Here is a 27,709-nt window from a genome sequence, read left to right on the forward strand (position 1 = left end):
GTTTCTCTTCCGTTCCAGGTCGAGGTTGATGCTTCTGAGATTGGTGCAGGGGCGGTTTTGTCACAGAGAGGTTCTGGTTGCTCAGTGTTCAAACCATGTGCTTTCTTTTCCAGGAAATTTTCTGCTGCTGAGCGTAATTATGATGTGGGCAACCGAGAGTTGCTGGCCATGAAGTGGGCATTCGAGGAGTGGCGTCATTGGCTTGAGGGTGCTAAGCATCGCGTGGTGGTTTTGACTGATCATAAGAACCTTACTTATCTTGAGTCTGCCAAGCGCTTGAATCCTAGACAGGCCCGTTGGTCGTTATTTTTTGCTCGTTTTGATTTTGTGATTTCATACCTTCCGGGCTCTAAAAATGTGAAGGCGGATGCTCTGTCTAGGAGTTTTGTGCCCGACTCTCCGGGGTTATCTGAGCCGGCGAGTATCCTCAAGGAAGGAGTCATTGTGTCTGCCATCTCCCCTGATTTGCGGAGAGTGTTGCAGAAATTTCAGGCTAATAAACCTGATCGTTGTCCGGCCGAGAAACTGTTCGTCCCTGATAGGTGGACTAGTAAAGTTATCTCTGAACTTCATTGTTCGGTGCTGGCCGGTCATCCAGGAATCTTTGGTACCAGGGAGTTGGTTGCTAGATCCTTCTGGTGGCCATCTCTGTCACGGGATGTGCGTGCTTTTGTGCAGTCCTGTGGAATTTGTGCTAGGGCTAAGCCCTGCTGTTCACGTGCCAGTGGGTTGCTTTTGCCCTTGCCGGTCCCGAAGAGGCCTTGGACACATATTTCGATGGATTTCATTTCTGACCTTCCCGTTTCTCAAAAGATGTCTGTCATTTGGGTGGTCTGTGATCGCTTTTCTAAAATGGTCCATCTGGTGCCCTTGGTTAAATTGCCTTCCTCCTCTGATTTGGTGCCTTTGTTCTTCCAGCATGTGGTTCGTTTACATGGCATTCCTGAGAATATTGTTTCTGACAGAGGTTCCCAGTTTGTCTCGAGGTTCTGGCGAGCCTTTTGTGGTAGGATGGGCATTGACCTATCTTTTTCCTCGGCCTTCCATCCTCAGACTAATGGCCAGACCGAACGAACCAATCAGACCTTGGAAACATATCTGAGATGTTTTGTTTCCGCTGACCAGGATGATTGGGTGTCATTTTTGCCGTTGGCTGAGTTCGCCCTTAATAATCGGGCCAGCTCGGCTACCTTGGTCTCTCCATTTTTCTGCAATTCTGGGTTCCATCCTCGTTTCTCTTCAGGACAGGTTGAGTCTTCGGACTGTCCTGGTGTGGATTATGTGGTGGACAGGTTGCAGCAGATCTGGACTCAGGTAGTGGACAATTTGACCTTGTCCCAGGAGAAGGCTCAGCTTTTCGCTAATCGCAGACGCCGTGTGGGACCCCGACTTCGTGTTGGGGATCTGGTTTGGTTATCTTCTCGTCATATACCTATGAAGGTTTCCTCTCCTAAATTTAAACCTCGTTTTATTGGTCCGTATAGGATTTCTGAGATTCTCAATCCGGTGTCTTTTCGTCTGACCCTCCCAGACTCCTTTTCCATACATAATGTATTCCATAGGTCGTTGTTGAGGAGATACGTGGCACCTATGGTTCCATCTGTGGAGCCTCCTGCCCCTGTTTTGGTGGAGGGGGAATTGGAGTATATTGTGGAGAAGATTTTGGATTCTCGTGTCTCTAGACGGAAACTCCAGTATCTGGTCAAATGGAAGGGTTATGCTCAGGAAGATAATTCCTGGGTTTTTGCCTCTGATGTCCATGCCCCAGATCTTGTTCGTGCCTTTCATGTGGCTCATCCTGGTCGGCCTGGGGGTTCTGGTGAGGGTTCGGTGACCCCTCCTCAAGGGGGGGGTACTGTTGTGAATTCTGTGGCTGAGTTCACTTCTGTGGTCACAAGTGGTATTGCAGTCTCTGGGCTTCCTCCCTCAGGTGTTTTGGTGAGCTCGTTGGCTGCCTTGCTATTTAGCTCCACCTGAGTCTGTCTTCCTTGCTCCTTGTCAATGTTCCAGTGTTGGATCTGAGCTACTGCATCTTTCCTTGGGCCTGCTGCTCTGCTAGATAAGTGCTTCTAGTTGTTTTCTGTTTTTTCTGTCCAGCTTGTTATTATCTTTTGCTGGAAGCTCTGAGAAGCAAAGGGGTGCACCGCCGTGCTGTTAGTTCGGCACGGTGGGTCTTTTTGCCCCTTTGCGTGGTTTTCGTTTTAGGGTTTTTTGTAGACTGCATAGTTCTCTTTGCTATCCTCGCTCTGTCTAGAATATCGGGCCTCACTTTGCTGAATCTATTTCATTCCTACGTTTGTCTTTTCATCTTGCTAACAGTCATTATATGTGGGGGCTGCCTATTCCTTTGGGGTATTTCTCTGAGGTAAGTCAGGCTTGTATTTCTATCTTCAGGCTAGTCAGCTCCTCAGGCAGTGCCGAGTTGCATAGGTAGTTGATAGGCGCAATCCACTGCTGCTTCCAGTTGTGTGAGGATAGATCAGGTACTGCAGTCTACAGAGATTCCACGTCTCAGAGCTCGTCCTATTGTTTTAGGTTATTGCCAGATCTCTGTATGTGCGCTGATTACTGCACGCTGTGTTGCCTGATTGCCAGCCATAACAGTAATGTCCCATCGGAAGTCTGTATTTGTTTGAGCGTGAGACGCTCAGTGCACTTTGCTTCAGAGGGGGCGGTACAAAGCTGTGAGTGTACGCCCACCGGACATGATGTTACGGCATGATCTGCCGACGTCTTGGTGTCCGGAAGCAATATGCGCTCTATAATCCGAGGTGCACACACCGGACATGACGTTGCGGAAGGATTTGCCGGCGTCTAGGGGTCCGGAACTAATGTGTGCGCCATAATTCAAGGTGCACACATTGGAATAGACCGGAAGTTCGCCATCTGGCGTCCGGAAGCACATGGCTAGAGATGCCGGTGAGTAAGACATAAAAGGCCGGCTGGATGTATGCCGCGCCAGCACAATGCTCACGTGTGATTCATGAAGGTGACACTATCCCCTGATGATTTGGAATAGAATGAAACGCGTTGGGAGGCACTATTCATGCAGATGGACCTATAAGAAAGAAGGCGGATATACTTTCTAAGGAGAAACCGCTAAGAAGGTCCTCTTTCTGACTCAGGCCACACCGGTTCAGACAAATGATCGGTAGAAGGCAGATGAGTATAACATGATAGAATGTTTATTTTAAAATGTGCACGTGACAGCATGTATTAAGATATGTACCCTTTGGGATCTGAGGACAAAAGGAGTGCTAAAAACTTTACTTCAGTCTGCACGGTTGCCATATGTTACTGTTTGATCTCTTTTTTGTATTAGCATGCTGCTACTGATCATTATCACCGTCGCCACTAAGGTTGTTTAGAAGTGTTGATTTAGGATTTATTCCCATTTGGCCATACCTTTTATGAGATTAAGGTTGTTTGACCTATTGGTACTTACATGAAAAGATATAGATATATTTTGATGAAAACTAAGGGCTGGGGACCCTGCTAAATATATAGTAAGTTACCAAAAAAATGTGGTATTGGAATAACCGAAAAATAATACTATAGCGGTTATAATTTCTTGGCGGTGATCTTTTAGCGTATTTTGTGTCTGTCTGTTTGCACCTGGCACTTTTTTGCACTATTGTGTTTGGTATTTTTTCTTTTATGAGTATTTAATAAAAGCTAAGTTTTATTATATATAGGAACCGGCTGTTTCGCCATATTATGGTGGAAAATAAGTATTTGGTCAGAAACAAAATTTCATCTCAATACTTTGTAATATATCCTTTGTTGGCAATGACAGAGGTCAAACGTTTTCTGTAAGTCTTCACAAGGTTGCCACACACTGTTGTTGGTATGTTGGCCCATTCCTCCATGCAGATCTCCTCTAGAGCAGTGATGTTTTTGGCTTTTCGCTTGGCAACACGGACTTTCAACTCCCTCCAAAGGTTTTCTATAGGGTTGAGATCTGGAGACTGGCTAAGCCACTCCAGGACCTTGAAATGCTTCTTACGAAGCCACTCCTTCGTTGCCCTGGCGGTGTGCTTTGGATCATTGTCATGTTGAAAGACCCAGCCACGTTTCATCTTCAATGCCCTTGCTGATGGAAGGAGGTTTGCACTTAAAATCTCATGATACATGGCCCCATTCATTCTTTCATGTACCCGGATCAGTCAACCTGGCCCCTTTGCAGAGAAACAGCCCCAAAGCATGATGTTTCCACCACCATGCTTTACAGTAGGTATGGTGTTTGATGGATGCAACTCAGTATTCTTTTTCCTCCAAACACGACAAGTTGTGTTTCTACCAAACAGTTCCAGTTTGGTTTCATCAGACCATAGGACATTCTCCCAAAACTCCTCTGGATCATCCAAATGCTCTCTAGCAAACTTCAGACGGGCCCGGACATGTACTGGCTTAAGCAGTGGGACACGTCTGGCACTGCAGAATCTGAGTCCATGGTGGCGTAGTGTGTTACTTATGGTAGGCCTTGTTACATTGGTCCCAGCTCTCTGCAGTTCATTCACTAGGTCCCCCCGCGTGGTTCTGGGATTTTTGCTCACCGTTCTTGTGATCATTCTGACCCCACGGGGTGGGATTTTGCGTGGAGCCCCAGATCGAGGGAGATTATCAGTGGTCTTGTATGTCTTCCATTTTCTAATTATTGCTCCCACTGTTGATTTCTTCACTCCAAGCTGATTGGCTATTGCAGATTCAGTCTTCCCAGCCTGGTGCAGGGCTACAATTTTGTTTCTGGTGTCCTTTGACAGCTCTTTGGTCTTCACCATAGTGGAGTTTGGAGTCAGACTGTTTGAGGGTGTGCACAGGTGTCTTTTTATACTGATAACAAGTTTAAACAGGTGCCATTACTACAGGTAATGAGTGGAGGAAAGAGGAGACTCTTAAAGAAGAAGTTACAGGTCTGTGAGAGCCAGAAATCTTGATTGTCTGTTTTTTTAACAATTTATTTGCATATTATGGTGGAAAATAAGTATTTGGTCAGAAACAAACAATGTGATTTTCTGGATTTTTTTTTCTCAGTTTGTCTCCCATAGTTGAGGTCTACCTATGATGTAAATTACAGACGCCTCTCATCTTTTTAAGTGGTGGAACTTGCACTATTGCTGACTGACTAAATACTTTTTTGCCCCACTGTATATATATATATATATATATATATATATATATATATATACATATATATATATATACAAATATATAACATAGAAGAAAAGCCGGCAATTCATCTGCTGTGTAATGTAAAATCACTGCAGGAGCCGACAGGATAGAAGAGATGGATTACATACACTAAATACAAATACAGTAGATATATAGATGTCTGTGTCAAATACAATTAGTACAATGTGTGTGCAGCTAACTGTACTACTGTACATGTATTTAATTAAAAGATTATTTTTCCCCCAAAAAAATGGCGTGGTCTCCCGCGCAATTTTTGTAACCAGCAGAGGGAAAGCTGACTGCTGGGGGCAGATGTTTATAGTCTGGGAAGGGGGTAATACCCATGGAGCTTCCCAGGCTATTAATATCAGCTCACAACTGTATACTTAGCCTTTACTGTCTATTAAAATGGGGGACTCTCCAAAAAAATGATGTGGGTTCCCTCTATAGTTAATAACCAGCAAAGTCTATGCAAACAGCTGCGGGCTGATATAAATAGCCATGGATACTGGCCCCTTCCTACAGTACACGACAGAGGAATTGCCGGCTTTTCTTCTATCTATCTTTCTGTCTATCTATCTATCTATCTATCTATCTATCTATCTATATGTTTTTAAGAATATTTCCTTTGAAAAAGATGTGTAAATGACATAGAGAATTTCTCTATTTAAAAGCTCATGTTAAAATCGCTTAAAAAAATGCATGATACTTGCATTACACTCGTCCGACTCTCCTGCATCAAAATCGGACCGATTTTAAAATCGCTAGTGTGATTCCAGCCTTATACTCAAATATCCATGCAAAGCCCAGTTTTATTGCTTCCATAAAGGGAACCTCTCTTTTTGGAATTGTGTGCTATTACACAGCAGAAATAACTGAATAGACTGATGAATAGTTTTGTGGGAAATTCAGTATAAAATGTAATTAATATATTTAAATGCCTTCTTAATAATTTACCTAACAGAATAAGCCATTAGAACAATGGAGTCGTGATTGTTGAGAATAAATTATTATTTATAACATCACGCTTGTGGGATTTTCAAGGGTCTGAGGGTGAATGACCTAGCCTATAGACCCCTGAAGACCATGCAAGTTGGTGAAACATGGTTTGATTGTTTATTCGTATATTAATAGAACTGAAGATTATTATTATTATTATTATACATTTTTATAGCGCCATTTATTCCATGGCGCTTTACATGTGAATACGGACTGAAGATAAGAAAATGTGTATTGTATCTTATTATATAAAATACTTTTTTCCTACTGGACTGATCATTCGTTCTGAAAGAAAAAAAATTGTTTTTGCTCCTTGAGTTAGACTTTAAATGGACTGCGCTGCATCAGGACAGGATGACTAATCAAACCAAGTACAGACAGCCCCTGCCAGCTTTTCCAAAGTGAGCAAACCTCAACCAGCAAATTCATCAAAATTTACACCATTTAGTAATGTGAATTATTCCATAAATGTACTCCAGTTTCTGACTTGAGTACATCACTAGCAGAGACGCGCAGTATTTGTAAGATCCGCCTAATTTATTAAGTTACTGGTGCTAATTATTCAATGAGACATATCTTACTCCAGTAGTCCTTTCATTAAGACTGGCAAATAAAATGTAATTTTTAATGAATTGGAATCAAAATCTTACAAATATGTAGCTATCAGCAATTGTAATTATAGCAGTTTTCTTGAATATGTTCTTCTCTATGGATATTCAGAAATTCATTTTAATACTGTTACCAAAGATAAATTACAATTATCACTTATAAATCACTATTTTATTTGTTAGGTAGGTGAAAAAAATTGAGTTTTTTGGGCTATTAATGTAGGACAAACAAGTGCTGCCATGAAGTCACTTTATGCTAAAGTGCCTTGTGGGTGAAAATCACCTACCATATTTCTCAGCACTCTGCACAGAATTCCAATGTGTCATCAGGCCAAGATCTGTGTGTCGGGAGCTTCATCATGAAATCAGTTTCCATGGTTGGGCAGCTGCACCCAAGCACAAAATCTAGCGGCCCACTGTTCACGTAGAGGTCATAAACACATGGTTTAGTAAGAGTGTTGTGAAGGAACCAAAGTGACTGCACAGAACTCTGATCTGGGCCCCTCAAACAAAATTGAAATGTAAATTTTGAGTCAGACCATCTCATCCAACATCAGTGGTGAACCTCACAAATGCTCTTTTGGCTAATTGGGCTCATTTTCTCAAAGACACACTCCATAATCTTTGAGTAAAGCCTCCTGAGAAGAATGGCCACCATAAAGGTACTGTCACACTAGACGATATCGCTAGCGATCCGTGACGTTGCAGCGTCCTCACTAGCGATATCGTCCAGTGTGACAGGCAGCAGCGATCAGGCCCCTGCTGGGAGATCGCTGGTCGGGGAAGAAAGTCCAGAACTTTATTTCGTCGCTGGACTCCCCGTAGACATCGCTGAATCGGCGTGTGTGACACCGATTCAGCGATGTCTTCACTGGTAACCAGGGTAAACATCGGGTAACTAAGCGCAGGGCCGCGCTTAGTAACCCGCTGTTTACCCTGGTTACCAGCGTAAAAAAACAAACAGTACATACTTACATTCAGCTGTCTGTCCCTTGCCGTCTGGTTCCTGCACTGACTGCTGGCCATAAAGTGAAAGCAGAGCACAGCCACAGCGGTGAGTCACCGCTGTGTGACTCACCGCTGTGCTGTGCTTTTACTTTCACTTTACGGCCAGCAGTCAGTGCAGGAACCAGACGGCAAGGGACAGACAGCTGAATGTAAGTATGTACTGTTTGTTTTTTTACGCTGGTAACCAGGGTAAACAGCGGGTTACTAAGCGCGGCCCTGCGCTTAGTTACCCGATGTTTACCCTGGTTACCGGGGACCTCGGGATCGTTGGTCGCTGGAGAGCGGTCTGTGTGACAGCTCTCCAGCGACCAAACAGCGACGCTGCAGCGATCCGGATCGTTGTCGGTATCGCTGCAGCGTCGCTAAGTGTGACGGTACCTTAAGAGAGCCAGAATCTATGTTAATGACTGACTTGGAGTGAGATGCTCAATCAGGTCATATAGGTGTGATGATCAGGTGCCCTGATACTTTTCCGAATATAGTGTATTTGGTGTCATTTTTCGTGTATTTCATAAGTAATTTAAATGATCAAATGTATAGGGATGAAAATATACTGGTTATGTTTGAGTGTCATATTATAGACATATCTGCATCACAAGAACAATGGATTGACGCAGGTGAATTTTAAGAGGATCATAATATAATTTTTTTGGTAAAAAAAAGTAATTTTCGTGTTTAATGCTCTCTAAAAGAAAAACTAACACAATTTCCTTGATGATGTGTTCAGTGTGTATGTTCATTACTTGCTATGCATTCTACTTTAGTAAACATAAATCTCTCTGTTCTGGGATTGTTAGGTTCAAGCCAGGGAGACTATTGTCAAAGCACTTGAAGAGTATGACCTTGGCAAAACTGAAAAGTGTGTTCGGATTAATTCTGTGTCCAGTGGCCTGGCAGAAGAAGATCTGGTAGCCATCCTACAGTCCAAAGTCTTGCCTTCCTGTGTCATGCTGCCTAAGGTTGAATCTTCTGAAGAAGTGAAATGGGTGAGTCTTTTAAGCATTCCTACAAAGCACACAATGGGCCTGGAATTCAATTTATTTCCTCTTTTTATGTGAAGCCTGGCTTAATTTCAAACTCTAATCCAACAAAAGGTAAAAAATTCAATGCCATGCCTTTTTTTTCCTTTCTGTGGCTGCACACAGAGAAAAATGGTAGTGCAAACTGAACCAAATCTCTTATTTTCTCACCTTTGTGTTAGGCCTTTCCAATTAAATTGTAATAACTGTAATTTTTAATAGTTATAAAAATAGTAAATTTCTTTAATCCTTTACATTTGCAGTCGGGAGAGAATAAATGTCAGAGGTGCAGTAGCTGCATCTGTGCTATCAGCTGCAGGACTATAATATACAGGCAAGCATACCTCTGGCTAGCATACAACTGGGATCAGAGATGACTCTGATCAACATTTTGTCACAGATGGAGTAAGCTGGTCTGTGACCTATCGGGCATAATGCATTGCAATACAGGAATATTACAGTATATTATTGAAGCAATAAAACTATTTACAGTTCAAATATCTAATTGGAGGAATAGAAAAAGTTCAATAAATGTTAAAGTAAAAAAAAATTCTAAAGACGATAAAAACCTTTTTCGTTTTTCAAAACGTTTAACCCCTTCATGACCTTGGGATTTTCCGTTTTTCCGTGTTCGTTTTTCGCTCCCCTCCTTCCCAGAGCCATAACTTTTTTATTTTTCCATCACTATGGCCATGTGAGGGCTTATTTTTTGCGGGACGAGTTGTACTTTTGAAAGACATGATTGGTTTTACAATGTCGTGTACTAGAAAATTGGAAAAAAATTCCAAGTGCGGTGAAATTGCAAAAAAAAGTGCAATCCCATGTGTGTTTTTTGTTTGGCTTTTTTGCTGGTTTTACTAAATGCTAAAACTGACCCGCCATTATGATTCTCCAGGTCATTACGAGTTCATAGATACCAAACATGTCTAGGTTATTTTTTAAGTGGTGAAAAAAATTCCAAACTTTGCTAAAAGAAAAAAAAATGGTGCCATTTTCCAATACCCCTAGCGTCTCCATTTTTCGTGATCTGGGGTCGTGTGGCGGCTTATTTGTTGCGTGCCGAGCTGACGTTTTTAGTGATACCATTTTGATGCAGATACGTTCTTTTGATCACCCGTTATTGCAATGTTGCAGCGACCAAAAAACGGCTACGCCATATAGCGATCAGGTTAATCCTTTTTTTATTGATAGATCGGGCGATTCTGAACACGGCGATACCAAATATGTGTATATTTGATTTTATTTTTATTGTTTTATTATGAATGGGGCAAAAGGGGGGTGATTTAAACTTTTATATTTTTTATTTATTTCATATTTTTTAAACATTTTTTTTTTTACTTTTGCATGCTTCAATAGCCTCCATGGGAGGCTAGAAGCTGGCATAGCCTGATCGGCTCTGCTACATAGCAGCGATCATCAGATCGCTCCTATGTAGCTGAATTGCAGGCTTGCTATGAGCGTCGACCACAGGGTGGCGATCACAGCAAGCCGGCATCAGTAACCATAGAGGTCTCAAGGACCTCTATGGTTACTATCCTGATGCATCGCTGACCCCCGATCATGTGACTGGGTCGGTGATGCGCTCTTTTCTGGCCGCGCGTCCGGAAGCGTTAGTTAAATGCCGCTGTCAGCGTTTTACTAGTTAATAGCAGCAGGTGGATCGCGATTCCACTCGCCCCTATTGCGCGCACATGTCAGCTGCTCAAAACCGCTAACATGTCGCGGCTTTGATGTTGGCTCACCGCCGGAGCCCACATCAAAGCAGGGGATCTGACCTCGGACGTACTATCCCATCCGAGGTCAGAAAGGGGTTAATGTTAAAATATATGTTAAGTTTGGTATTACAGCAACCAACAACAATGCAGAGAAAATGAATAAAAGTTAATATGTTTTATGTACTTCTGCAGTGCTAATAAAACTAAGTTGATTATATATATGTATACTAGATGGTGACCCAATTCTAACGCATTGGGTATTCTAGAATATGTATGTATGTATATAGCAGCCACATAGTATATAGCACAAGCCATGTAGTATATAGGAGTACTAAGTGGCCTGTGGTATATACCATGTGGCTGCTATATACATACATACATACATATTCTAGAATACCCGATGCGTTAATATAGGCCACGCAGTAAATAACACAGCCCACGTAGTATATAACACAGCCCACACAGTGTATAGCAGCCACGCAGTATATAACACAGCCCACGTAGTGTGTAACACTGGCCACGTAATATATAGCACAGCCCACATAGTATCGAACAGTGGCATATGGCACGTAGTATAGAACACAGCCACGTAGTATATAACACTGCTCACGTAGTATATAGCAGCCATGTAGTATATAACGACGCAGCCCACGCAGTATAGAACACAGCCCACATAGTATCTAACACTGGCCAGGTAGTATATAGCAGCCAGGCGGTATCTAACACAGCCCACGTAGTATTTAGCACTCTGAGCACCATATCCCTGTTAAAAAATAAAAATAAAAATAAATAATAGTTATATACTCACGGGAGCCAGCGTACATCCAGCAAACCTCTGGCGATGCGCTCACGGCTGCCGCCATCTTGCGTTCCCAGGATGCATTGCGAAATTACCCAGATCACTTAGCGGTCTTGCGAGACCGCTAAGTCTTCTGGGTAATTTCGCAATGCATCTCTGGGACCGGATGCTAGCGGCAGGCGTGAGCGCATCGTCGGACTACGGAAGGTGAGAATAGCAGGATTTTTGTTTTTTTTATTATTTTTAACATTAGATCTTTTTACTATTGATGCTGCATAGGCAGCATCAATAGTAAAAACTTGGTCACACAGGGTTAATAGCGGCGGTAACGGAGTGAGTTACCTGCGGCATAATGCGGTCCGTTACCGCTGGCATTAACCCTGTGTGAGCGGTGACTGGAGGGGAGTATGGAGAGGGCGCCGGGCACTGACTGCGGGGAGTATGGAGCGGGCACCAGGCACTGTCTGCGGGGAGTATGGAGCGGGCGCCGGGCACTGACTGCGGGGAGTATGGAGCGGGCGCCGGGCACTGACTGCGGGGAGTATGGAGCGGGTGCCGGGCACTGACTGCAGGGAGTATGGAGCGGGTGCCGGGCACTGACTGCGGGGAGTATGGAGTGGGCGCCGGGCACTGACTGCGGGGAGTAGGGAGGGACTAATCAGACTGTGGCCGTCGTTGATTGGTCACGGCAGCCATGACAGGCAGCTGGCGAGACCAATCAGCGTCTTGCATTTCCAAGACAGACAGAGGCCGCAACCAATGAATATCCGAGCCAGAAAGACAGAAGGACAGACGGAAGTGACCCTTAGACAATTATATAGTAGTTATGGCTCTCATAATGCATTGATGAAAAACAAAGAGAATTGCTGTTTCCGAGAGGCTTCAAAATAACCACTTTAGAAGTTGTGTTCTGGAATTGTGATGTGTGACTATTCCCTTAATGGTGCAGTCATACGGCTGTATAAATCAGACCGAGATCAGACCGCAGCCCTTGGACTGGCCACGGCTCTACTGACACGAGTGTGACAGCTGCATAGAAATATATGCACGCTCCGGTTGGGTGAACTGCTGGCCATTCTGTGCACTGCGGTCCAATCTCAGTCCAATTTATTTGGCTGTCTGACAGTGCCCTAATAAAGTTCTACGTCATAAACTGCTTTTAAGTCATTCACAGAATGCATCTCCGATAAAAGACAACAAATTCATCTTAATTAACACCACAAAACGGGCAAAAGTTTTAACAGATGCTTACTCCAGTCTAAGATTGGAGTACATGGATTGCAGTGGTGCATGGCAGCTGAAACATCAAGACTGGCGTTCAAAATGCCAGCCTTAATAAATTGGTGCCGAATTTTAATATGGCACAGACAGTGTGGGAATTTAATAGGAAACTACGAATGTTCCTTCAGTAAGATCTACCACTGATAGAAAAGCTGGGACACTCCCATACACATTAGGTGATTGGCCAGTTCCAATCAACAGGTTTGAACAACATTCATCCATTGTTACTTTCCCTTGTTGAGACCATTGATAATTACCTCTTAAGGAGATTAACCTTACAAACCATGTTAATGTGAGTTTTCCATACACAGGGTAAACTTTCGGCAAGCAGTGCTTAATGTAAACATTGACTAATAGGTTTAGGCTATGCTGGCTGGTTTGAGAGGTCTTTACTTGACCACCAATATGCAATTTGTGTAATTGAGGTCACGTACCAACTCATCTGCTTCTCTCAATGTTTTATCGAGAGAAAGAATGAAAGCTAGTCAGTGTTTTATTCAGAGAAGCGGATGAGAAGTTAATCGAAATGTGACCGTAATTAATTCAATCACATACTTGCGGTCAAGAAACAACTGCTCAAACCATCTAGCAGACCCGAATCTGAATCCTAGTGGTGTGTATATTCCACACTCTTAGTATTCCTCAAGCTCCACTTCCGACTGTGTTAAACCTCTAAACCAAAACCAATGTGTCCCTCGGTGTTGACCGACTGCATGTGAAACCTTAGCTATTGTCGGATGTACTTACTTTCATTCACTGACTGCACCAGGGATGTCATTGCATAGCAGAACCGTGTTACTAACTGCTAGCACTAGGGTAGAACCATATAATTGATGAATGATTTCAGGTTGTGGTACCAAAAATTACTATGGAATGCTTTACACTACTGTAGACACACGACTGGACTAGACATTCAATGGCTAAATATCACTCAGCTGCTATCATAGCAGATTTCCTTATTTACAGTAGTCATGACCCCAAATATTGATGTATGCACTGTAGTATAATAATCACAGTCAGCTCAGTATCAATGACCATAAAAAAGGAAAAAAGGAATAAGGTCAATTCTCAGGGCACCTTAGAGAACAAGCAGGAAGCGTTTAACTAGTGTTTTTAATTAGCACAGATATTATTTCCTGAGCTGCTCTCTATTTCTTCTTTTTTTTAATTGCTGACAGGTGTGTTTGTGTTTCATGACTGTGTTTTCAGCCAATAAAATCCTGGAAATGTTAAGTGGCACGTCAAATATCTTTACCGGGCCTGTAAATAAGCTAATTGTATAAAAAGCATGATAGAAAAGTGAATTAATTGCAGCATGACCATTTATGATGCTATCTAAGGCATTTAGAGCACTCTTGAATAACCAAGATACGTCGTTACACACTTGACCTTACAGTTGTATTACAGGGTAATCATTGGGACTATGCTGACAAGCTGATGGCCTCATCCAAAATAATAAGTAACTCCTATTAGAAAATACAGATACCATCATTTGTGAAACGTTGTCCGTAATGATTCAAAAAGTTATAAGCGGCATGGACCAAAGAATATCTAGATTCTGCAATACTGCCGTATTATAAATAACAGGTATAAGTAGATCGACTTAATATGTATTATTTATTCAATATCCTGAATGGTTCTTTTTTCAAACAGAATCACTTTTTTGAACGAGACCACTTAGGAGAATGTAAAGTTAGTGATAGTTACCAATGGTATTCTATTATTTTCACCTTGTCCATCCTGTCTGTGCAAGTCTTCAGCCATTATCATTACTCTGGACATCTCCACGCGCCTTACAAAGAAATCTCAACAAAAAAAAGGAATTTCCCAGTAATATTATTCATTAAAGAGTCCTTCAGAATCATTAAGGCTACATTCCCAAGATGAGGTTTTAGTGAGTTTTTGATGTTGCAGATTTTCTGCACCTTTTCATTGTGCTTTTGAGTGTGTTTTTTACATGCGTTTTTGGCGCTGTGTTTTGTTTCTTGTTCTGTTATGCTTTAAATAAAGCTGTTTTGTTTTTGACAAAACATTTGTCATACAATCATATGCAGATTACTTGCTTTTGGGTGCATACTAAAAACACACAACGCGTTTTTTTTTTTACCTACAGATTTTCCACATCTAATGCAGTTCTATGGGGAAATTCCACACATAAAACTCAGCGTACCCTCAAGAGAAAATGACATGTTGTGGATTTGATACACGTACCGCAGCTCAGTTTACGCTGAGTAAAAATAGCACAGGGGGCAGGAGATTTCTATAAATCCCATACACTTTGCTGGAACTCAAGCGGTAAAAATACCCAACTTCAGAAACGCACCAAAAACTCATCGTGGGCACACAATCTAAAACGTCGTGCACACGGTCAGTATTTGATCAGTTTTTTACCTCAATATTTGTAAGTGAAAACCAGGAGGGGGTGAAAAATACAGAAGAGGTGACGTGTTTCTATTATACTTTCTCTCTGATTGTTCCAGTCCTGGTTTTGACTTACAAATACTGAAGTAAAAAATTCACCAAACAGTCAACGTGGCCTTAAAAATATTTTTGGGTATCTGCTATTAGTAGCCTAAATATGATGAGGCTTTTGAATTTTGAAGGTCTCCACAGGGAGCAGATGGCACGTCTTGGTCTTCACACTCCTGTGGAGCTCCGGATGTGTCTCTGTGCTATGCTTCTGTAGGGCTGGTAAGACATGCCACCAGCACTTCCGGGCACTGAAGACAAGGGGTAAAATGGTGGCCTCTCCGGCACTGGAGTTTCCAGGTAATTAATTATTTTTATTTTATTGTAATTTATTTTCTACAATATGGTTTGGAAGAATACAGGTTTGCTTTTAGATTTTGTTACCACTCCAGATTTTTTTTTGGGTTTACTAAAATGAATACAAGGTTTCTATTAGAAATGAAATTATTTCCCAAACCATTGGCAAAGTGTAAAATATTATGATTCTAAGATAGACTATATTACTGTGTATTGTCATTGTTTCAATATATATCTTGCTACATTTATAGTTCATCATTTTTCTATTGAAAATGTAAAAAACCTCTTTTGTGTTGTATTCATCCGCGGCTATTACTACGGGGTCTATCAGCAAATAGTACATTGCACATTATATGCTTCTGCTTGTAGTGTAGAACGCTTGTGAGATAAGAAGTAGGTTGTTAGGCAGGATGATGTAATAGTCACCTAGTGTGAAAGATGAATGGATAATGACACTGCCGAAATTGCAGGAAAAATGTGACATTTTTATAAAAAAAAACAATTACCAATATTTAATCACAAGATAATGATGTAAAATTCTGTCTTTGATAATGTCATCATATAGCTTGCAATATCCCTGTTGTGAAATGATACATTAATAAGTGCTGTGTGGTGATTATACGTCTTTGTATTTCGACATAAAAAGCCTGACTTGTAATGGAGCACTGTAACGTAAAAACGAGCGCAGTTTGACCTACATCGAGTCTGTTTTACTGAGCCATCACAAAGTTTTATTCTTATATTAATAGAGTCAAAATTATACAAAAAATCAGACTGCTGATGATCAAAGTGATCTTAAAATATCATTTACGTAGAAATTCTGTGTATTCCTTGGTTGCTTCTACTTGCAATGTGCAATGATGAGCCACGAGCCAGTGGTTCTGATCATTAACATAGGAACAGCAAATTAGTTTATATTTATCATATTTTATGGAAAACTGCATTTTCACATTTATTGGAAACACTTTGACACAGCCTATTATCATTATTATCATTATTATTATTATTATTATTATTTTTCTTAACAATCCTTTCATTTTACAGCTTTTTCAGTCATTCTACAAACTAAACATCTTTTCACTCATTAATACCAAGAATCCATTCACTACATAAAGAGTTCATCTCCATTTATATATTTGTCCCTGAGAACATTATTATTATTATTATTATTATTATACATTTTTATAGCGCCATTTATTCCATGGCGCTTTACATGTGAATACGGGGCAAATATAGACAAATACATTAAACATAACTAAGATTTTATCTTATTTCTATCGCAGCATTTGCTACATTGTCATCTTTAACCTACTGCAATGCACACATAATAGTCATCAGTATAACAGACTCCTGCTTAGTGGACTCTTGACGCTATACTTTTTTTTTTTTCGCCTGTGTCATAGTTGATATGGAGATATTACGAGTCAACCTATGGCGTTACTTACTAACTGCAGAACTCCCAGACTATATCGCTTAGATTTTTCACCTTGACAGAATTTTATCATGGTTGCTCCTGTTCCTGTTCTCCTGCCGCCTCTCTCGGTGTCTTTCCATGGTTCTCCTTTTGTTGTAGTTAAGGGTTTAGAAATTAATTTAGCATTTCTAAAAAAAAAAAAAAAATCAGCCACCCCCTTTTTTTTTTAGCTTTATCCTCACTTTTTTTCTTGACAGACAAACATGTCCTTCTTCTTTCTCGGTGATGATTTTAGTGAAGAAAATTTTAAAAAAATCAGCATTTGGGCGCCTGCCTCCTCCTCTCCATGCTCTCGCCTTTCTCTTTCCGCCACTCTTTTCAATGAAAAGCCTTTCATCTAAAGACTGTGTTACACATTTTAACACCTTTTTTTTAACTAATTCTTTTTTTATTGAAGTGAAGAGATTTTTTTTTTCTGCTACTACACCAGACATCCTTTTTTTTTTTATTCTTTCTCATTTTTATTTATGCAAAGCATAAAACCTGGAAGCTGATGCACAACTGAAAGATGGGCTTACTTGTTTTCTTTTGTGCTACAATCCCTTGCATTGCTTTTGTCCTAAGTATGGGTACTTGTTTGACTGGCATGGCTTATTGGAGAATAACAAGCGTAACTCGGCCTCTTTTGTCATGGGACAATTCTCCCACAAATCCCGAACAGTGGGCATTCTTCCTTACACACTATTGGGTGTGCACTGGAATTGAAAGAAGTGCTGAGGGCTGCTACTTCATCCCCTCCCCAATCTCTTTGTTTTTTTTTTTTTTTTCTTCCCTCGCCCCCCTCCCCAACACCTCCTCACTTTGCTTGGCCGGAAACATTTAATTGTCCCTTTTTTTTTTTTTGCAGAGAAAAGAAAATATATTAATTGAAAGTTGCCTCCGAGCTCACCTTTTAAGTTTTCTCACTAAGTAAATATTATGTGACAGGAAAGCAGGAGTTAAATCACTTGTAAGGTAGAAAGATTTTGGTGGAAAGGCTAATGTAACATTTTAGATGTTCCCTCCTGTAAACCGCTCTTGTATTTCCAGGTGGTATGATAATGTATGTTGTACAGGCTTAAAAACAGCAGGGAGGAGCCCATTTTGTTCTTTCTGAGGCCTTCTACCATGAAACAAAACTGTAAAGCATCAAAACAACATGTGCTACATTTATCGTTTTTTTTTAGGTTTATGTGCTAGGTAACAAAATTCACTGATTAAACGCAAATGTCTCTTTTTGCAGTTTTCACGAATATTCGTTCTTTGTGACGTGCTTCTGTTATGTGACATTTTTCAGCACATATTCATTCGATATATATATTTCAATGAATACAGTGTTTTATATATTAATATATATAGGGGTTTGCTTTATTTAACATATGTTATTTAAGGGGATGGTCATACTTTGCATTCCTTAAAAATGTGATATTTAGATGTAGTGAAGGAGGGGAGGGTTCAAGTGATTGGGGTGGGGGACAGGGGGCTGTGGGTAGAAGCTAAAAGGGGAAGAACTAACACCTCTAATCCAGCTTCTGGTAAATAGGCTGCCAGCTTTTAGAATGAGTTTCCTTTCTATTAGTCAGAATATTATGCTAAGCCTTAAGCATTAGTTTTTTATGTTGCCATAGCAGCCCTGTTCCTGCAGGGTTGTGACCTGTGATGATTACAGTACAAAGCTTATAGGGTCTTGAAACCCCCTTTGAAGATGAAAAGTCTTTGATGGTTTATATTTATGCAAATCTCTTAGATATGATTTACCCAACTGAGATTGAATAGAGAGATGATTAAAATTCCCAGTTCCTTTGATATCCATCAATGACAGAATATTTCTTTAAAAAAAATGAATTGGACAAACCTGTCATTTTGGCTTGTGTTTTTTTTCCCCATTTAAATAGCATTATGTTACCTGTGAGATATTTTATTATCTTCCACAAGTTGTGAAACGCGTGTATCTGACATATATCCTGTTTACTTGTTTCTTTATTAGACTTTGTTACATGACAAAGCCAAAGTGGCACCAAGGCTGTTTAATGTTCTTAGATGATATCACTTAGAATTTGGACTAACCCCTTCTTTACAGCTTAAGGCTTCCTCTGACATCTGTCCTCTTCAAAGTCTGTAACTTCTTTCATAAGCCCTTTATAGGTATGTAAAAAGATCAAATGGGGAAAGTACAACTACTTTGTTAAATATGATAGACTGGGTCACTGTCTCCGTGCCACGGATGAGCAAGCGGAACACATTAAGCTACAAGGATATGCATTCTGCGCCATCATTCATGTTTTCTATTCGTTTGCTAATTTGCATTTAAGCACGTCCATAACCTTAGACTATATGCACGTCACATAAGTATTTCGTAAGCATTCAATAAAAAAAAGCCTGCAACATAACTATGCTTATTGAATTTTTCAATATTTGTTTAAGTTTCTACATTTAGTTTTTTTCATATGTATTTCTAGTATATGTGTTTTTTGAATCTTGGGATAAATGACTGATTATATTGCTTTATTTATGGATTTGTTTTGATTTTAGTTTGCAAAAAAATTCCTACACCACTTGAAAAACAGGAAATTAGCTCAGCCAATAAACTTGGTAACATTTGTGGAAACTGCGATAGGTCTCCTTAACTTTAAGGTAAGAAGAGATATATGAATACTTACCCATGTTGCAATAAGACACCCAATGCATTTTTACTGTATTCACTTGTTCACACTCAAGAAAAATAGACAAATATGCTCATGTCGTGTGTGTGTGTGTATATCTATATATATAATTGTCTAAGGGTTTTTCCGTCTGTCTGTCTGTCTGTCTTTCTGTCTGTCTGTCCTGGAAATCCCGCGTCTCTGATTGGTCGAGGCCACCAGGCCTCGACCAATCAGCGACGGGCACAGCGACGATGATGTCATAAAGGACGTAGACATCCCGCGTCTCTGATTCAGCGACGGGAACAGTATCGACGTAGATGTCATAATGGTTGCCATGGCGACGATGATGTCATAAAGGTTGCCTCGACCAATCAGCGACGGGCACAGTCTGCCGCGAATTCTGGAATCATCATTGTCCATATACTACGGGGACATGCATATTCTAGAATACCCGATGCGTTAGAATCGGGCCACAATCTATATATATATATATATATATATATATATATATATATATATATATATATACATATATATATATATATACCGTATATATACCGTATATATATATATATATATAGGTTTATACATCTAATGTATGGGTAACATAGAAACTAGTAAAAAAAACTACCTGTGCTGATGGTTATAGTAGTAGATAAAACCAGCATCATGCTTGGTGATGCCAAGCACCTGTTGGGCATTCCTTAATCATGTGGTGTCCGGGGTTCTTGTAAACAAACACTCTCCAACCAATCTCATCTGCTCTTCAATGACTTCTGTATGTATCGATCTGCTGGATATTACGTTGAATTTCAAACCAGTAATCAGCAGAGGGGCCAAGAGCCAAACTTTTAGGGAATCCAGAAACATTGAGTTTTGTTTAAACGACATGGCCAATTGCAATCACAATTAGTAATCATCAGCTGATTGTGTTGAATTTTTATGAAGACCAGACAATGAAAATTCATAATTGTTCAAAACACTGATTGGGTGTGTTGGATTTTTTTGGCCATGATTAGGCAGAAAAAATTGCAGTATTAATCAATGTAGTCTGTGATGTGTTTTGGGGCATTGGCAATCATTTGTTCAACCCCATCCACGCACTTTCATCTAACGGTGCTTGCATTTTGCCTTCTATGTAGAGATGAGCGAACTTGTTTGGAAAACGCTCACCAATCTCAAATTCAAATGTAGCACGTTCCGATTCATGTTCGCTTTCAAGAGCATTTTTACTCAGTCAGCAAAATTTGATCACAGTTCGGTAATTCATTGCGTTTCCACTAATGCTTTTATTACTTTGGCTAAGATAGTGGTGCTGCATGATGAGCTGGGGGGACGGGGTGACGTGTTTTATGAGGGGAGGGGGTATGGAAAGATTAGAGGAGTAGCCCGGTCTTTTTTTTACCCTTAACTTTGCGTCTTGATTCCAGCAGCCAATCAAGGCACAGAAACCATCCAGAACGTCATGACACAGGGTCTTCTGTGATTGGCTCCCGAAGTCACATGTCCATGGCCATAAAAAAAGCGTACATCTTGTTTTGATGGCACCATTTTCTCAGTGTCACAGCACAGAGAATCCGTCACTGATGCTTCTGCTGCTGAAAGTGAACTTGTCAGTTAGCTAGATAGGATTCTGTCCTGTGTGAAATGAATCTTCCTGCATCGAACTAGATTGTGCAAAAACTGTGTGGCAGTCTCCAGAGAGCCAATTAGCTAATCCAAATAGTTTGTAGTAACACTGTGTTTCAGTAGCAAATCAGAGGGCCAGATTTCGACTTAATAATAGTCAGGCCCAATTCTGGGGTGCAGCCGCAAGGCCCAATTCGCTACTGTAAATTGTTTGTAATAAAACTGTGTTTCATTAACAAATTAGAATGCCAATTTTCCACTTAAAAATTGTTAAATATTAAATATCAGGCCTAATATTGGGGTGCAGCCTGGAGCAGAGGCAGACACTGACTGCTTGGGGCCCCTGTGCAAGAAATGTGTCTGGGCCCCCCTCCTTTTATGGTGACATAGATTTAGATATATACATTGTGTTCCAAATTATTATGCAAATTGGATTTAAGTGTCATAAAGATTTGATTGTTTTGTTTTTCAATGTACTCGTGGATGGTATTGTCTCTGGGCTCAATGGATCACTGAAATCAATCTTAAACACATGTGATAATTAGTTTTCCAGGTGATTCTAATTAAAGGAAAACTACTTAAAAATGATGTTCCACATTATCAAGCAGGCCACAGTTTTCAAGTAACATGGGAAACAAAAAGAATCTCTGCTGCCGAAAAGCATTAAATAGTGCAATGCTTTGGTCAAGAGATGAAAACATTAGATATATCCCGAAAACTTAAGTGTGATCATCGTACTGTTAAGAGATTTCTGGCTGAATCTGAGCACAGACGCGTTGGTGCTGATAAAGGCATAGAGGAAGTTTTCTGCCAGACAAATTCATTGGATTAAGAGAGCAGCTGCCAAAATACCATTACAAACCAGCAAACAAATATTTGAAACTGCTGGTGCCTCTGGAGTCCCTCGAACCTCAAGGTGTAGGATCCTGCAAAGACTTGCTTTGGTTCATAAACCTACTATTCAGCCACCTCTAAACAGTGTTCACAAGAAGAAACGGTTGCAGTGGGCCCAGACATAAATGAAGACTAATTTTCAAACAGTCTTGTTTAATGATGAGTGTCGAGCAATCCTGGATGGTCCAGATGGATGGAATAGTGGATTGTTGATGGATGGCCACCATGTCCCAACAAGGCTGCGACATCAGCAAGGAGGTGGAGGAATCATGTTTTGGGCTGGAATCATGGGGAAACAGCTGGTAGGGCCCTTTAAGGTTCCTGAAGGTGTGAAAATGACCTCTGCAAAGTATATAGAGTTTCTGACCGACAACCTTCTTCCATGGTATAAAAAGCAGAAATGTGCCTTCAGGAGCAAAATCATCTCCATGCATGACAATGCACCATCTCATGCTGCAAAAAATACCTCTGTCATTGGCTGCTATGGGCATAAAAGGAGATAAACTCATGGTGTAGCCACCATCTTCTCCTGACCTCAACCCTATAGAGAACCTTTGAGGTATCATCAAGCAAAAGATCTATGAGGGTGGGAGGCAGTTCACATCAAAATATCAGCTCTGGGAGGCTATTCTGACTTCATGCAAAGAAATACAAGCAGAAACTCTCCAAAAACTCACAAGTTCAATGGATGCAAGAATTGTGAAGGTGATATCAAAGAAGGGTTTCTATGTTAACACATAACTTGGTGTGTTAGGATGTTTTTGGAGTTAAAGGGAACCTGTCACCTGAATTTGGCGGGACCAGTTTTGGGTCATATGGGCGGAGTTTTCAGGTGTTTGATTCACCCTTTCCTTACCCGCTGGCTGCATGCTGGCCGCAATATTGGATTGAAGTTCATTCTCTGTCCTCCGTAGTACACGCCTGCGCAAGGTAATCTTGCTTTGCGCAGGCGTGTACTACGGAGGACAGAGAATGAACTTCAATCCAATATTTCGGCCAGCATGCAGCCAGCGGGTAAGGAAAGGGTGAATCAAACACCTGAAAACTCCGCCCATATGACCCAAAACTGGTCCCGCCAAATTCAGGTGACAGGTTCCCTTTAAATAGCTTTTTTGTTCAGTGAATGTGACCTCCTAATGCTGCAAATTCAACAAATGATCATTTTCAGTTCAGTTTGTGCCTAATAATTTGGAACAGAGCATTTTGAGTTTTTATTCATTTTGGAAATTATACTGTTATCATTGGGAGGTTTCTTCAATACAATTCAATGTATACTCTTAACTGGTGATGACTTTTATTAGACTGACTGTCATTTGCACTGACCATTTAGGAAAATCCGAGAAAAATATCATTTGCATAATAATTTGGAACATGGTATATACACTGCTCAAAAAAATAAAGGGGACACTAAAATCCCACATCCTAGATATCACTTAATGAAATATTCCGGTTGTAAATCTTTATTCATTACATAGTGTAATGTGTTGAGAACAATAAAACCTAAAAATGATCAACGTAAATGACAACTAATATCCCTTGAAGGTCTGGAGTTGGAATGATGCTCAAAATCAAAGTGGCAAATGAAGTTACAGGCTGATCCAACTTCAGTGGAAATGCTTGAAGACAAGGAAATGATGCTCAGTAGAGTGTGTGGCCTCCATGTGCCTGTATGATCTCCCTACAATGCCTGGGCATGCTCCTGATGAGGCGGCGGATGGTCTGCTGAGGGATCTCAGGACAGTCTGTGGCGCAATGTGACGTAGGTGGATGGTGCGAGACATGATGTCCCAGATGTGTTCAATCGGATTCAGGTCTGGGGAACGGGCGGGCCAGTCTATAGCTTCAATGCCTTCATCTTGCAGGGACTGCTGACACACTCCAGCCACATGATGTCTGGCATTGCCCTGCAGTAGGAGGAACCCAGGGCCAACCGCATCAGCATATTGTCTCAAGGGGTCTGAGGATCTCATCTCGGTACCTAATGGCAGTAAGGCTACCCCTGGCGAGCACATGGAGGGCTGTGCGGCCCTCCAAAGAAATGCCACCCCACACCATTACTGACCCACTGCCAAACCGGTCATGCTGAAGGATGTTGCAGGCAGCAGATCGCTCTCCATGGCATCTCCAGACTCTGTCACGTCTGTCACATGTGCTCAGTGTGAACCTGCTTTCATCTGTGAAGAGCACAGGGTGCCAGTGGCGAATTTGCCAATCCTGGTGTTCTGTGGCAAATGCCAAGCGTCCTTCACGGTGTTGGGCTGTGAGCACAACTCCATCTGTGGACGTTGGGCACTCAGACCATCCTCATGGAGTCAGTTTCTAACCGTTTGTGTAGACACATGCACATTTGTGGCCTGCTGAAGGTCATTTTGCAGGGCTCTGGCAGTGCTCCTCCTGTTCCTCCTTGCACAAATGCTGAGGTAGCGGTCCTGCTGCTGGGTTGTTGCCCTCCTACAGCCCCTCCACATCTTCTGGTGTACTGGCCTCTCTCCTGGTAGTGCCTCCAGCCTCTGGATACTACGCTGACAGACACAGCAAACCTTCTTGCCACAGCTCACATTGATGTGCCATCCTGGATGAGTTGCACTACCTGAGCCACTTGTGTAGGTTGTAGAGTCTGCCCCATGCTACCACAAGTGTGAAAGCACAACCCACATTCAAAAGTAACCAAAACATCAACCAGAAAGCATTGGTACTGAGATGTGGTCTGTGGTCCCCACCTTGCAGAACCACTCCTTTACGGAGTGTGTCTTGATAATTGCCAACAATTTCCATATGTTGTCTATTCCATTTGCACAACAACATGTGAAATTGATTGTCAAACAGTGTTGCTTCCTAAGTGAACAGTTTGATTTCACAGAAGTTTGATTTACTTAGTTATATTGTGTTGTTTAAGTGCTCCCTTTATTCTTTTGAGCAGTGTATATATATATATATATATATATATATATATATATATACAGTGCCTTTGAGAAAGCATTAGGACCCCTGGAAATTTTCAACCTATTTCAAGCATATCATGCTTCAAACATAAAGATACCAAATGTAAAGTTTTGGTGAAGAATCAAGTGGAACGCAATTGTGAAGTTGAACGAAATTTTTTCAAAGACTAAAAAGTGGGGCGTGCAGTATTATTCGGCCCCTTTACTTTCAGTGCAGCAAACTCACTCCAGAAATTCATTGTGGATCTCTGAATGATCCAATGTTGTCCTAAATGCCTAATGATAATAAATATAATCCACCTGTGTGTAATCAAGTCTCCGAATAAATGTACCTGCTCTGTGATAGTCTCAGGGTTCTGTTTGATGCAGAGAGAGCATCATCAAGACCAAGGAACACAACAGGCAGGTCCGTGATACTGTTTTGGAGAAGTCTAAAGCCGGATTTGGATACAAAATTATTTCCAAAACTTTAAACATTCCAAGGACCACTGTGTATTCGTTCATATTGAAATGGAAGGAATATCATACCACTGCAAATCTACCAAGACCCAGCCATTCCTCTAAACTTTCATCTCAACGAGGAGAAGACTGATCAGAGATGCAGCCAAGATGCCCATGATCACTCTGGATGAACTGCAGAGATCTACAGCTGGGGTGGAACAGTCTGTCCATAGGACAACAATCAGTTGTACACTGCACAAATCTAGCATTTATGGAAGAGTGGCAGGAAGAAAGCCATTTCTTAAAGATATCCATAAAAAGTGTTGTTTAAAGTTTGCAGCAAGTCACCTGGGAGACACACCAAACATGTGGAAGAGTGTGCTTTGGTCAGATGAAACTAAAATCAAACTTTTTGGAAACAATGCCAAACGATATGTTTGGCATAAAGGCAACACAGCTCATCACCCTGAACACACCATCCCCGCTGTAAAACATGGTGGTGTCAGCATCATGGTTTGGGCCTGGTTTTCTTCAGCAGGGACAGGGAAGATGGTTAAAATTGATGGGAAGATGGATGGAGCCAAATACAGGACCATTCTTGATGAAAACCTATTGGAGTCTGCAAAAGACCTGAGACTGGGACGGAGATTTGTCTTCCAACAAGACAATGATCCAAAACATAAAGCAAAATCTACAATGGAATGGTTCACAAATAAACGTTTCCAGGTGTTAGAATGGCTAAGTCAAAATCCAGACCTCAATCCAATCGAGAATCTGTGGAAAGAGCTGAAAACTGCTATTCTCAAATGATCTCCATCAAACCTCACTGAGCTCGAGCTGTTTGTCAAGGAAGAATGGGCAAGAATTTCAGTCTCTCGATGCACAAATCTGATAGAGACATACCTCAAGCGACTTGCAGCTGTAATCGCAGCAAAAGGTGGCCCAACAAAGTATTAAGTTGAAGGGGCCGAATAATATTGCATCCCCACTTTTCATTTTTTGAATTTCCACAAAAATGTAAAATAACCAATAAATTTTGTTCAACTTCACAATTGTGTTTTGTGTTCCACTTGTTGATTCCTCACCAAAAATTTACATTTGGGATCTTTATGTTTGAAGCATGATATGTGGGAAAAGGTTGAAAAGTTCCAGAGGGCCGAATACTTTTGCAAGCCACTGTGTGTGTGTGTGTGTGTGTGTGTGTGTGTGTGTGTATGTATGTGTGTGTATATATATATATGTGTGTGTGTGTGTGTGTGTATATATATGTATACTTTTCATAAAATTAAAATGTTACCAAAAAGTTAATTTATTTCAGTTCTTCAATGCAAAAAGTGACACCTATATATATGTAGTGTCATTACAAACAGAGTGATCTATTTCAAGTGTTTATTTCTGTTAATGCAGACCATTATGGCTTACAACCAATGAAAACCCAAAAGTCATTATCTCACTAAATTAGAATACTTTATAACACCAGCTTGAAAAATGATTTTAAAATCCTAAATGTTGGCCTACTGAAATGTATGTTCAGTAAATGCTCTCAATACTTGGTCGAGGCTCTTTTTTCATCAAATACTGCATCAATGCGTCGTGGCATGGAGGTGATCAGCTTGTGGCACGGTTGAGGTGTTATGGAAGCCCAAGTTGCTTTGATAGCAGCCTTCAGCTTGTCTGCATTGTTGGGTCTGGTGTCTCTCATCTTGACAATATCTCTCTCTATCTCCTCTTGACAATACCCCATAGATATTCCATGAGATTAAGAACAGGCGAGTTTGCTGGCCAATAAAGCACAGTGATACTGTTGTTTTTAAACCAGGTATTGGTACTTTTGGCAGTGTGGACCGGTGCTAAATCCTGCTGGAGAATGAAATTTCCATCTATAAAAAGCTTGTCGGCGGAGGGAAGAATGAAGTGCTCTAAAACTTCCTGGTAGACGGCCGTGTCGACTTTGGTCTTGATAAAACACAGTGGACCTTCACTTCTTATTGCATTTTCAGTGTTTTTGCAGAGACGGGAAAAACGCAATTGGAATGTTTTAATCCTTTTTCTCTCGTCACGATGCTTACTAATCTGCTTAATTAATTTAATGTTTTGATACATCATACTTTTTTTGGATAAAGTGATACCAAGTGTGTATCTTTCTTTATTTTTTTACATTCCTTTATTGTTTTTTTCTTATTTTTTTTTTACTTTGTTAGTCCACTTAGGGTACAATATACAGCAATAGTGGGGAAAATACGTATTTGATACACCGAACATGAGGTCACAATTACGTACAACACGTTAATGAGAAAAATGTAAAAATACTTTATTTATGGAATTGGTAACAACATGG

At 40.9% G+C, this 27,709-nt stretch overlaps 1 protein-coding gene across 1 annotated transcript in view; it reads left to right on the forward strand.

Moving 5' to 3' along the window:
• CLYBL (citramalyl-CoA lyase) overlaps positions 1-27,709 on the forward strand; it is a 552,948-nt gene that overhangs the window by 426,348 nt on the left and 98,891 nt on the right. The window contains exons 3-4 of the mRNA XM_069757968.1: positions 8,585-8,773; positions 19,353-19,454. Of these exons, the coding sequence (XP_069614069.1) occupies positions 8,585-8,773; positions 19,353-19,454 (291 nt within the window). The remainder of the gene's footprint in view (positions 1-8,584; positions 8,774-19,352; positions 19,455-27,709) is intronic.

This window comes from Ranitomeya imitator, chromosome 3 (genome assembly GCF_032444005.1).
Source record: "Ranitomeya imitator isolate aRanImi1 chromosome 3, aRanImi1.pri, whole genome shotgun sequence".
NCBI lineage: Eukaryota > Metazoa > Chordata > Amphibia > Anura > Dendrobatidae > Ranitomeya > Ranitomeya imitator.